General features: G+C 36.5%; 1 protein-coding gene across 4 annotated transcripts in view; it reads right to left on the reverse strand.

The window, feature by feature from the left end:
* Positions 1 to 200: 200 nt before the first annotated feature.
* Positions 201 to 12,426, reverse strand: part of apbb2b (amyloid beta (A4) precursor protein-binding, family B, member 2b) — a 72,561-nt gene continuing 60,335 nt past the window's right edge. For 3 of the 4 annotated variants that reach the window (XM_051108273.1, XM_051108283.1, XM_051108302.1), the window contains 6 exons: positions 11,916 to 12,030; positions 11,599 to 11,686; positions 11,430 to 11,513; positions 9,694 to 9,809; positions 9,404 to 9,583; positions 201 to 6,199 (listed from right to left, as the gene is read on the reverse strand). In XM_051108273.1, the coding sequence (XP_050964230.1) occupies positions 6,029 to 6,199; positions 9,404 to 9,583; positions 9,694 to 9,809; positions 11,430 to 11,513; positions 11,599 to 11,686; positions 11,916 to 12,030 (754 nt within the window). In that variant the 3' untranslated portion in view covers positions 201 to 6,028. The remainder of the gene's footprint in view (positions 6,200 to 9,403; positions 9,584 to 9,693; positions 9,810 to 11,429; positions 11,514 to 11,598; positions 11,687 to 11,915; positions 12,031 to 12,426) is intronic. The other variant, XM_051108293.1, reaches the window with a different exon arrangement.

Genomic DNA, 12,426 nt, shown 5'->3' on the forward strand with positions numbered 1-12,426 from the left:
AAAAAACGTAAAAGTTGCATTCATTAGTTTATTGCTACTAACAAACAGATTTTTTTTCTAATCAATTAACACCCAGAAGCATTTTGATGTATTTTGTGATATGCCATTTATTTTTCACAACAGTTTACATTTATATGGTGTACAAATTAGTGTAGAGCAGAGAAAGCCAACGTTTCCACAAAAACGTGTGTTTGAGTGTATTTCACCAGTAGTGTTAATTCTTAGCTTGTTAATTCTTGTGATGAGATTTCCTCTGATAATCGTCAATCAGAGTGATTCACCATGCAAGAACACTACAGTCAAACACACTACTCTTGGCTAACGAGAGAATGATGATTCTACGCTGAATTATTGTACTGGACTACATTACCCATAAGCCTCCTCCCTCTTTCTGGTTTTGCACATAACAGCTGACTTTGCCAGTTGCCACTGAATTCATTCTGAAACATAAAGAGTGATTGATTCTTACTCACTGTGAACCCCCCCATCCCAAAAAAAGAGGGAATAAAAAAATAATCCAAAAGAAAAGAGTGAAATTCACATGAAAAAACTTAAAAACCAACATGCACTTCTTAAAAAACTGCAAAAGAAATAAGAGGGGGAGAGCGAAGGGGTGCAGTACACAAGCAGATTGATTTGTGTCAAGTCATTTTTACACATCTGATTAACACTCAGCATGAAAGCGGAGGCCTTGTGCGGTCAGGATAAAGGAGTAATGGTTATAGTAGAGCTAGCCAAACATCTACATACAGCCCAAACAAATGCACTCTAATTTTGGTCTTTGTGTAAAATCTGATTCCGACAATCTTGTTTAAATTGACATTTTGGAACATACACTAAATGACCAAAAGTATGTGTAATACATTATTAATCATACAAATCATTAATAGGACATTTGCATCCTATTTTGCTAAAAATTAGCTTCACTGCAAAGTTTTTTAATTGTTTTGCTGTTGTAAACATGCGTTACAGATGGACGTCTTTGAATTTTTTTTGCTGTGCTCAGTGCTTTAGCATCTCATGTTTTTAAAATAAATCGAAATAAAGCTACAAGTTTTAAAACGCATTTCGAGACCCTAGGATGGGCACCGTATTTTAAACTGCATCAAGTTAAAATCTCACACATGAAGTTAAACCTTTTAAAATCCTGTGCTGGGTGCCATGTTTTTAAAAAATTTCAAGTTAAAACTTTTAAAAACATGTTTTGAGACCTTCTATTGGGCACCAATTTACTGCACTGCATCTCATGTTCTTAAACACATTTTGAGTGAAGGGGCAAAAAGCAGATTGTTTGTATGACTGATTTACAGCTGAAAAATTAACCAAAATATCCAGGTTGAACATACTTTTGGCCATAAAGTGTATTCTAAAGCAGACCGAAGCTATACGCTACCAGTCAAAAGTTTTTGAACACTACTTTTTTTTTTTAAAGAAGTCTTTTCTGCTCACCAAGCCTGCATTTATATGATCTTGAAATACAGTAACATTTTGAAATATTTTTACTATTTAAAATAACTGTTTTCTATTTGAATATATTTTAAAATGTAATTTATTCCAATCATTTCTATGCTGAATTTTTCAGTATCATTACTCCAGTCACTTGATCCTTCAGAAATCATTCTAATATTCTGATTTGCTGCTCAAAAAACATTTAATACTATTATTATAAACAGCTGAGTACATTTTTTTCAGGTTTCTTTGATGAATTGAAAGTTCAGAAGAACAGCATTTATTTAAAATAGAAATCTACTGTAACATCATAAATGTCTTCATCATCACTTTTGATCAATTTAAAGCATCCTTGCTAAATAAAAGTATTAATTTCTTTCCCAAAAAAAAAAGAAAAACTTATACTGACTCCAAGATTTTGAATGGTATAGTGCATAATGTTACAAAAGCTTTTTATTTCAGATAAATGCTGATCTTTGGATCTTTCTATTCATCAAAGAATCCTGAAAAAAGTACTCAACTGTTTTAAATATTGATAATAATAATAAAATGTCTCTTGAACAGCATATTAGAATGATTTCTGAAGGATCATGTGACACTGAAGACTGGAGAAATGATGCTGAAATTTTTAGCTTTGATCACAGAAATAAATGACATTTTAAAATATATTCAAATGGAAAGCAGTTATTTTAAATAGTAAAAATATTTCACAAAATTACTGATTTTGATGTATTTTGCATCAAATAAATGCAGGTTTAGTCAGCAGAAAAGAATTCTTTAAAAAGCATACTGTTCAAAAACTTTTGACAGGTAATGCACCTACATCTAATGTTGGTTTGGGCAGAATGTAAAGCTCCTACAAGGCCTTTCAAATGTTATGTGACCATGGCAGTCAGCGTCTTGAGATACACAGCTCTTTGAGGGTCACCAGAGTAACTGTACAGTGATTTGAATTGACATTTGTTTGATTTGTTGTTCAATACAGGGTAAAGAATGTCTAAGCATATGATACATCACAATGAAACCAGTATATACCGATATAAAATAGAATAAATAAAATAAAAAATATCATTTCTGTTCAGTACAGTTTTTCTTCTTAAATTGTCCCAGGACATGCAAGGCAATGTGTTTTTTTTTTTTTTTTTTCTCTCAAATCTTCCTCGGAGCTAAAAGAATGCATAGATAGACACTTACAGTTCACATCTCCTCCTCTAGAGCTAGCTCTCCTAAAAAGGACCATAAAATAAATTCATATTCACAATCTCTACCATCTTTCACTCATCTTCTCTTCTTTGTTCTTTCAGTTGGTTTATCTACAACACATACATGATTTTTGTACAGTATGGCCAGAATAAACGGGATCACAAGACATGCCAAGGCAAGTATGTCCAAAAAAAAGACAAAATAAAAGTCTGAAATTCGAAAAATAAAGCCTTATGATATGATGTTTGCTATATATAGATACTATATGTACACACGTAAGTGACTCGTCAGAACCCTTGTGAAACAAAGGGTAAGTCTAGGACTACAGGTGGCACGCCAGAGTACAGCAAGACCACGTAGGTGCGTGCGGGTCAAATAAAAGGTTTGTGAAGCGCAACCAGAACACGTAGAGCCACTAATGGCATCCAAACATCAGGAACTGAAATAGCTCTTCACAGACATTGGAGTTTTTCACTAACTTGGATGTGCTGCAGTTCTTATTAGTCAGGTATTTTTTGACTTTCAGTCACTGGAGAGCCTCTCGAGGAAGTAAGCACTACGCTGGGGTTCAAAGCAGAATTGACACGATTGAACTGTTTGACTCTAAGCAAAGTTCTTGCCGCCTCCTGTAATTCAACACTCTTCCACAGCACTCTCTCTTTCAAAGAAAAAAAGGCAATTTCACTTTGGAAATATAAAAAGCACATTCATACTTTACATCTACACACTGAACTAAACAGGTCATGTCCTTCCACCTGTGTTAATGCACAGCAAGTCTATGGGATGTCCCATTCATCTTTTGTTCATGTTGTTTGTTTCATATTGGCATCTTTTCAAAGCCTCCTCATCAACTTCCGGTGAAGATGAAAATGCCAGCAGAGCTTCTTGAGCGCAAAATCATTTTGTGAAAGCTTTGATGTATTTCAACATTATTGATGTTTCACTCAGCTCAAACAGTTAGGATTTCCAACTTCCTTCTTAGAAAAGTGCTTCTCTTGAACTTCCAAATTGCGCACTGCGCCATCTATTCTCCAGTTTGGATGCTAAAAGACTTTATTGTTGATGCTGAACAGAAGCAAGGCTGATGTAATGTAACGTTGTTGTTCTGTTGCCTTAAAGGGATAGTTCACCCAAAAATGAAAATTCTGGTATTAATTATTCACCCTCATGTTGTTACAAACAAGTAAGATCTTCGTTCATCTTCGGAACACAAATGAATATATTTTTGATGAAATCCAAGAGCTTTCTGGCCTTCCGGAGACAGCAATGCAACGGACATGTTTAAGGCCCAGAAAGGTAGTAAGGACATCATTAAAATAGTCCATGTGACATCAGTGGTTTAACCGTAATGGTAAGAGGCAATAAGAATACTTTTTGTGTGCAAAAACTGTGGTAGCCTGTTACATAATATATATTTTAATATAATGTAATAATACATATTTCACTTACCACATAAACAGAGTAACGAGAGATGACTGATTGGACGATGGTGAATAATTTCCAGATCCTGAGCACCACTGACAAACATCTAATCTTGTTAAACGTGGTAAGAAGGCCTACTGCCGCTCCGTGTGATCACGAATCTCGAAAATGAAAGTAAAACACAAGCGCGCAATTTAAAATCGGTTTCAATGCCCCTAAAATTAATAACGGCTCCTTGATGCCCGCAGTTTCTATACGGTATAATTACCCAACTATATAACTGCGAGAGAAAGCAGTGAAATATATTTTTCCCTCCCATCTTGTATTTTGTAGTACATGTAATTTTCTTTCTTAACGCGGTATAATCGGATTCAGACACATAATGGGAAGTGTAAAATATTTTTGATTTATTGAAAAGTTAATAATTAATAGGGAGCACTGATTTCTTGAGTCAGAACTACCTGTACTATAGACTGATGTGTTTTGTATTAAAATATTGGTGCTTCTGATGTCCAGTGCGCACAAAAAAAAATGTATAAAAAATTGAGAATCGTAATTAAAAATCAAAAAACTCATGAATGGGTTTTTGTAGCTAGGACAGTAGGAGAGATGACAGGAAAACAGTGGGAGGAAAGAGGGGAGCAGGATCAGCAAAGGACCTCAAGACGGGAATCGAACTTGGGTCGCCATGAGCGCAGTTGTGTTGTGTGTTGACACACTAACCACAAGGCTATTGGCATTAACATGAATTGTGTTTTAATTTAATCATGACCCCAAAAATAATTTTTAATCGAATCGTGAAGTACCGAAAGATTCCTACCCCTAAAAAATAATGACTTTTAATCAACAATTTCTTCTCTTCCGTGTCAGTTTCCCGCTTCGCGTTTATGAGAGTACCACGATGCTAGTCGTGCTGCTGTCTGTGCAGGGTCAGAAAGCTCTTGGATTTCATTAAAAATATCTTAATTTGTGTTCCAAAGATGAAAGAAGGTCTTAGAGGTTTGGGACAACATAAGGGTGAGTAATTAATGACAGAATTTTCATTTTTGGGTGAACTAACCCTTTAAGGTGCCATCACGTTTCAAAAGGAATCCATGTGATTGGTCATTTCACTTTATGGCGAACGATTTCCCCATGCAGATTTCACATTGTTGTTCATGGGAATTCACTGTGATGACCAATAGAAATCTGCTTGGTTTGAAAACAACTTGTGAGTTGTGCTTCCTACATCGATGCACTACTGACAATTAATAATGGACCAAAATTTCGATTTGCACATAATTTTTGAGCATTGGAGCACCTTGGTAAGAAGATATCAAAGACGAATATCCCACATCCAACTTTGAATGGAACACAGTGCATGATTCCTCTCATCCACCCATTCTTCTTTTGTGTTCGTCAGGATAATGCAACAAAAAATAGCTTTTATGACACTTGTGAACATCCGTTAGCAAATGAAGCAGCATCAAGCTCCTCTACACACATCCGCACACACATATGGTCATGCGACAATATGAAGAAGCTCTGTTGAGTGAAGCAGCCGCATTTGTTCTTTTTGAATTACACAAACTTTCTTCAGTTTGTCTCCTTGAGCAGGCTTTGTCCAGTTAGAGTGGTGCTTATAGATGGGCGAAGCCTGTTGGTTACAGTCATGCTGGAGACATGTGGCTTCCCATGCAGATATACCGTACGCATGACCGACATATGGGAGATGGAAGAGAGAGGCTTGTAGATATTGGATTAGGTGTGTGTGTGTTTGTGAGTGTGCGAGTAAAGGGTTATTTTCTTGGCATCAGCTCATTTGATAATTACTTGTAGTTTTTCTTTCAGATTTTCAGATGGTCCTCGAGTTCCGCTTCATCTTCATAACGTGACTGGACAGATATGTACAGGACATTCTGATAGTTATAAGCATGCAGAGCGTGATGGTGAGAATGCGTGCTTGGGTGTCAGATCACTGGGGGAGCTCAGTGACTGGTCTCTTCTGTTTGAGCGTGTCGATGAGAGAAAGAACTCCGCGTTTGACGCTGGTGGAGACGCGGCGTGTGACTGAATCAGCAGGGGGTGCCTGTGAGCAGGCTTTCTGAGATGGAGGGCGTGCCACCAGACACTTCTGATACCTCAACTGCAGAGACAAAGAGGAAAACAACAAGAAAAAGTGAGTGGATAAATTCATGTTGTTTTAACCTTGAACCACTATGAAATATTAAAGGATTAGTTCACTCCAAAGTCCAACCCTTAAATGCATATCTCGGGTATTTTATAAACAATATAACAACAAAAAATTCTAAAATTTAAAAGAATGTCTGTTTTCTGATTTTTTTTAGAAAAAGCGTATAGGGTCGCTAGAGACCCGAGGTTTCTTGAACAGCAGTTTATCTTTCTGCGCAAAAATATTCAAATATCTGATGACTCAATACATGCAATTCATCTTTATTCCTCGAGGTGGCACTGTTTAATAGACAATAATAACATGATGTTTTACTCGTAATTACCACAGGTAACAAACAAAAGAACAAAAGAATATCTTCAGCAAAAACTGAACTGGTTTGAATGGCTTTACTGCAGAGCAATTACTGTAAGCCATAAAATATAAATGTCACTGTCATTTGATGGTGGATGTGGTGAATAAACTACTGATTTTGAAGTCATTGAAAACGATTCTTTTGCAAACATGACTGAGATTGCAAATATGAGCCAGATGCAGAATGTACTGTAGAACTGCGCTCTGACAAAGACGGCGATGGTCCAATATGCTCAAATTGAACTATTCTAAGTTTTTAAAAGGTAACAAAGTATGCTTGATTTTATTCTTCTGTAATTGTTCTTAAAATATGAACAGAGTTTTTTGCTATTGCAACAGTTAGAGATTCATCCGTGCTGGATATATAGGTTCGGGTCACTAAAGACCCGAATATGTATTAGTGGTTCATGCATTTAACCGTTAAATTTCCTGATAATTCACTCACCCCCATGTCATCCAAGATGTTCATGTCTTTCTTTCTTCAGTCAAAAAGAAATTAAGGTCTTTAGGCACATTTCCACTACAGATTTGTGCCAAAATGTGGTGATATTTTTTATAAATGTTGATAAAAATATATATAACTCAAGCAATAACTCATGGCAAGAGATTATGGTGGGATTTTGGCTATATTTAATCGAAAGAGGCGTATGTGTGTACCTTTACAGAAGGAGCGCAAAAAGCCACTTCAGAAACGTGCAAGGCTGGTATAAACATGGCCCGCAGAATACCTTGGGTCAAAGTGGGCCAAATGGGGCTAGAAGGAGTAGTTATTTTCAAAGGCGGAGTTTATCCGAGTTAGGAGACGGTCGGCACCGCTTCTCATTTCACTTGTTTTCAAATCAAGCTACCAAAAATCAGCATTTACATTTTTTTTTTTTTAAATTAACCTTCAGACACCAGCGAGTGTCTAAATAACTAACAATCTGATGGATATTATGTTTATTGTGTGAGGTACAAAGTTATGCCTCTGTTGATACTGGACTTCTGCATCCGCATATGTAATACATTTAATATCCGTTTAATAACTCATAACTTTGTTTTCGATCTGTGAGCTCCCTCTGTTGCTTTGGTTGAAAGAATACAGTAAAGTGAAACAGAACAGCACCCAAATATCCCTACATTATATTATTTTGTGGAAAATTCACATAATTTCTCCATCTTTCTAAAGAAGTTAATGCAAACATATGGGTTTGTCATGTTTTTTTTATGGACCCTTTTCACAAGACCGTGATGACGCGTTTCAACAGTCATCATCATCATAAATCCTTTAAAGTTTTTCATATTTTGATTTAAAAAATGTATGTACACTATACTTTGTATTATATCACCTATTCATCAAGTTACAAAAATCTAGTTAACGCCTTGCAAGGGTGTTTGTAATGCAGCGTCTATGGGAGGGACGGTAAATTTGGCATTGTTTTCTCTTCTGACAGCCGATATAATTTTTTTCCTTTGACTGAAAGTCGTGAAAACGTTTTTCTTTTGCTATTTGAGCAAATGGGAATGCAAAAAATATATGTGGCACCCATTCACTGCTCTCGGATTTTACCCAACTATGATGACTTCCGCTATGAGAAACCCAGAAATGTGAAAAAAGGTCCATTGTGTCAGCCGTGTTTGACTTAAATTGACTGAGTTGTTTGTGCATTTCTGTGATTACAAATAAATGGAGGAGTTGTGACTGAACAAGTATGTGTTTTCTCTTTTTATGTAAAATAATTATAATATATACGGGCTCTACACAATCCCAGCCGAGGAACAAGGGTCTAATCTAGAGAAACAATGTATGTAATTTTGTACAAATGTATATAGTTTTTGACCACAAATGCTTGTCTTGCACTAGCTTGACTTCCTGCATTACGTAGTCACTTTGGAAAGGTCACGCATGACGTAGGCGGAAGTACCGACCCAGTGTTTACAAAGCGAACGTGCATAGTCAAAAGCCCTTTAAAAAAACTGTATTGAAACTTCAATTTGGACCTTCAACTCGTTGATCCCCACTGAAGTCCACTATATGGCGAAAAATCCTGGAATGTTTTCCTCAAAAACCTTAATTTCTTTTCAAATGAAGAAAGAAAGACATAAACATCTTGGATGATGTGGGGGTGAGTAAATTATCAGGAAATTTTAATTCAGGAGTGAACTAATGCTTTAAACTTATGAAACTTAAATTACAAAATAAATTTTTCAGTAAAGACAGTACCATTGTGAAACATTACTATGATTTAAAATAACTGTTTTCTATTTTAATATATCTTGCAATGTAATTTATACCTGTGATGGCAAAGCTGATTTTTTATCAGCTGTTACTAGTCTTCCAATACTCTGTCACATGATCCTTCAGAAAGCATTGTAACACTCTCAGAAAAAAAGGTACAGCTCTATCGCTGGGGCGGTACCCTAAAGTACAAAAGTGAAAAGGTACATCTAAACAGTACATATTAGGTACATTATAGTACTTTGAAAGTACATACTGGTACCTTAAAGGTACATATTAGTATTTCAAAAGGATTTGTACCTTTATTTGTATATTTGTACCTTTTTTACTTTGTACCTTAGGGTATCACCCCAGCGACAGAACTGTACCTATTTTTCTGACAGTGAATATGCTGATTTGGTGTTCAAGAAACAATTCTTATTCTCATTCTGACCACATTCAACAGGCTGACAAATACTGAGATATAATTTTTATAGCTATATTGACAAGCTCTGCTCTTGACATTGATTTTTTTATTAATATCATAAAGCTATAGTACCCATTTACATTTAATTGTGCTGAACCGTTATTGTAGTGTTATAACTCACCATGCACGCTGCCTGAACAGCCTCTGACACACTGCCAGCATTGGGATCACACCAAAACACATGACACTCAAAGTGCTGGTTCCCAGAGTCCATGATGAATGCGAATGAATGCACATCTTTTCCAACTCCCATGAATGACAGAAAACGCACACGACACTCCACTAGAACCTCCTCTTCCTCCTAATATGAGTCAACATTTTAAGCATCATACACACAACTGTGCTAACACAAAAAGTTGTACTTTAATAAAACACACATGGGGTTTAACAAGTGAAAAAATGTGTAATTGCCTTTTCTTTGATGACCGTGACTGTTGCATCGGCTACATTCAACATGACAGGGATCCAGTCATCTCGGATTGATGACGTCATCAAACTATCTATTGCACCGTTGAGAATGTCCATGCCTAGAAAACAAAAACACCTGACATTGTAACCGCATGAACAGTTCCAGGTAAAGGATATCTTGATTTCAACATAAAATAGCTATGCAGTTTTAACTGATCTACAACAAAGTCACCAGAATAGACTAATGCGGTCTGCTAAAAATAAGCAATGATGCTTTCAGTACACTATGTAGGGTAGAAATGATTTCTCTAAAAATTAACTGGAGTCAGGAGTCATCTAAGCTGGAGTCCAATCAATGAGACAAGATTGGAAGTCAGAGTCACTCTGCCCTATAAAACAACAATCACACAGTTTGATATTCACAAGATGCTTTGTCTGATGTGAACCATCCAATAAAATATATTTCAGAACACCTAAGATAAAGAATTGTTGACTTGCATAAAGCTGGAAAGGATTACAAAAACATGACCTCAAGAGAGGATGCAAACTGAGCTGAAAAACTATTGTCAGGAGGAATAATGCCAAATGTCTGACACTCATGCATGCCTGATTTGGAGGAAGGTCAACCAGCTATTAAATAAGGATTTACATATGTTTTCTACCCTGTACTTTGACACAGTTATACACAGTTTTTAAAGGGGTCATCGGATGCAAAGTTCACTTTTACATGTTGTTTGAACATTAATGTGTGTTGGCAGTGTATGTACACATCTACCCTATAATGATAAAAATCCATACAGTGGTTTTTAATTAATCTGTAAAAATAATATCCCCTTTTTCAAATCGAGCCATTCTCAGATGCCTGTTGTTGTGGCGTCACACAGACAGAGGCCGTTCCAACGATAGTTAACTGACATGAGCGTCTTACCTCAGACCCACCCTAAATCAGCTGTAACAGTCCGACCTCCATTGTTTCGATGCCAGAGCAGGGATGTAAGTTAGACAAGAATATCTCCGATTGAGCAATTGAGGTGTTGTGTTGCTGGATGTAATAATGAACATAATGGTTGTCATTTACTCCCGAAATCTGAGACGCCGAAGATGCAGTGGATTATGTTTGTTTGTGAATGGAATGCGCCTCCCGATCTACATATATCTGTCTATGTTCGCGCGAATCATTCGTGATCAAAGTGAGTATAAAGGATTTTTTAATCAATCTTTGTGATTGCATTTCCTAATAATGTGCTAGTTAGCAAGTTTAGCAGCTAAACACGGCTAAATGCGGCTAAAGTAAACAGGCTCGTCACTCCACAAAGAGAAGAGGGGGCGGGGCGAGCAGAGCTCATTAACATTTAAAGCAACCTCGACCAGAACAGGATGATTTTTGCAGAGCTGATTTTAGCAAGGTAAAAAAGGTGTTATTTACACTACCACTGAGAAATTTTAACCAAAACATGTTATAGACTTTTCATTAAGACCCTAATCATATTAACTTGTGGAAATGGGCATCCGATGACCCCTTTAAATAAACACACGAAAAAAACATTGTTTTTTGGTTTAAGCAGATTGTGTTTGTCTTTTCTTAAAGATCAGGTCCAATTTTATGACCAATTTATCTAGGAATCCAGTACAAAGTAATCCCAGTGAAAAGTCACTGGGATTATTATAAAGAAAAAAAATGAGAGGTGTAGGAGAAAAAGAAAGAAAAATGAGTGTGTTGAGTAAGTGTGATTGCTCACCTATAGGTCTGGCAACCGGCATCATGCCAACATATAACACCTGGAATTTCTGCACCAGTTCAGTCTTTGGTGTGGGGAACTCTGCTAAGGGTAAAACACAACATACACATTAACACAAACATCTATTATTCAACATATAAGAAACACACATGTAAGCATAATGTGTTACCTTGTAGCGGGACGTCGAGCCCAGAGTGTGTTCTGTCCTGTAGGGATCCTCCAGCCATAGCTTTGGCATTCTTGCGCTCTGCCATGATCTATTACACAGAAATCGAACTCATTAAACCTGCTACCCTAAATCAGCAGCCTAAACAGAATGTGAACCCTGTTTCTTCCTTCTCAGCTGTGTTCTATCCTTACGCACAGACTTGAGACTGTCAGTGGTTTTCTCAGCAATCTAATGTAATTTTTGTGTTACACTATTTTGAATAGGCGATTGAGTATCATTTCGTGTTAGATGTTGTTTGTGTAGTGTTTAAGTCTCACCCTGGAGCAGATTTCGTGCAGACTGGTGGCAATGGCTTTGGCAGGGGTGTCACAGCGGAACACATGACATTTTAATATCCGGGTGTCCTTATCTCGCGCTACATATGCAAAATCCCTGTTTGCACACAATTAAAATGAAACAAGATTACAATCGTATGTAAACAGCTGTTTAAAATCAACCTGAAACACATTTTGAACCTCACATATTTCCAAAAAGGATACTGAACTAGAAAAATGCTGGATGTAACTTTATTTTGCTCATAGGGAAATGACTGGACCTCAAAAAAAGTTACATACCAGAATGGAGCCAGGTTTAGTTATTATATTTTTATTTTAAAAAAAGATGTGTATGTATTTGTGTTTGTGCATGTGCTAAAAACAGCCCTCAAAGACCCTGATGGATAATGTGCCCTTTAGTTTTAACAGAGACAATCAAAAAATGGTGTAAAATATAACCATGGATAAAATGTACACACCTCACCTACTATGTGCAGGTGCACGTGGCTGTCTG

This window comes from Labeo rohita, chromosome 1 (assembly GCF_022985175.1).
Source record: "Labeo rohita strain BAU-BD-2019 chromosome 1, IGBB_LRoh.1.0, whole genome shotgun sequence".
NCBI classification, from domain to species: Eukaryota; Metazoa; Chordata; class Actinopteri; order Cypriniformes; family Cyprinidae; genus Labeo; species Labeo rohita.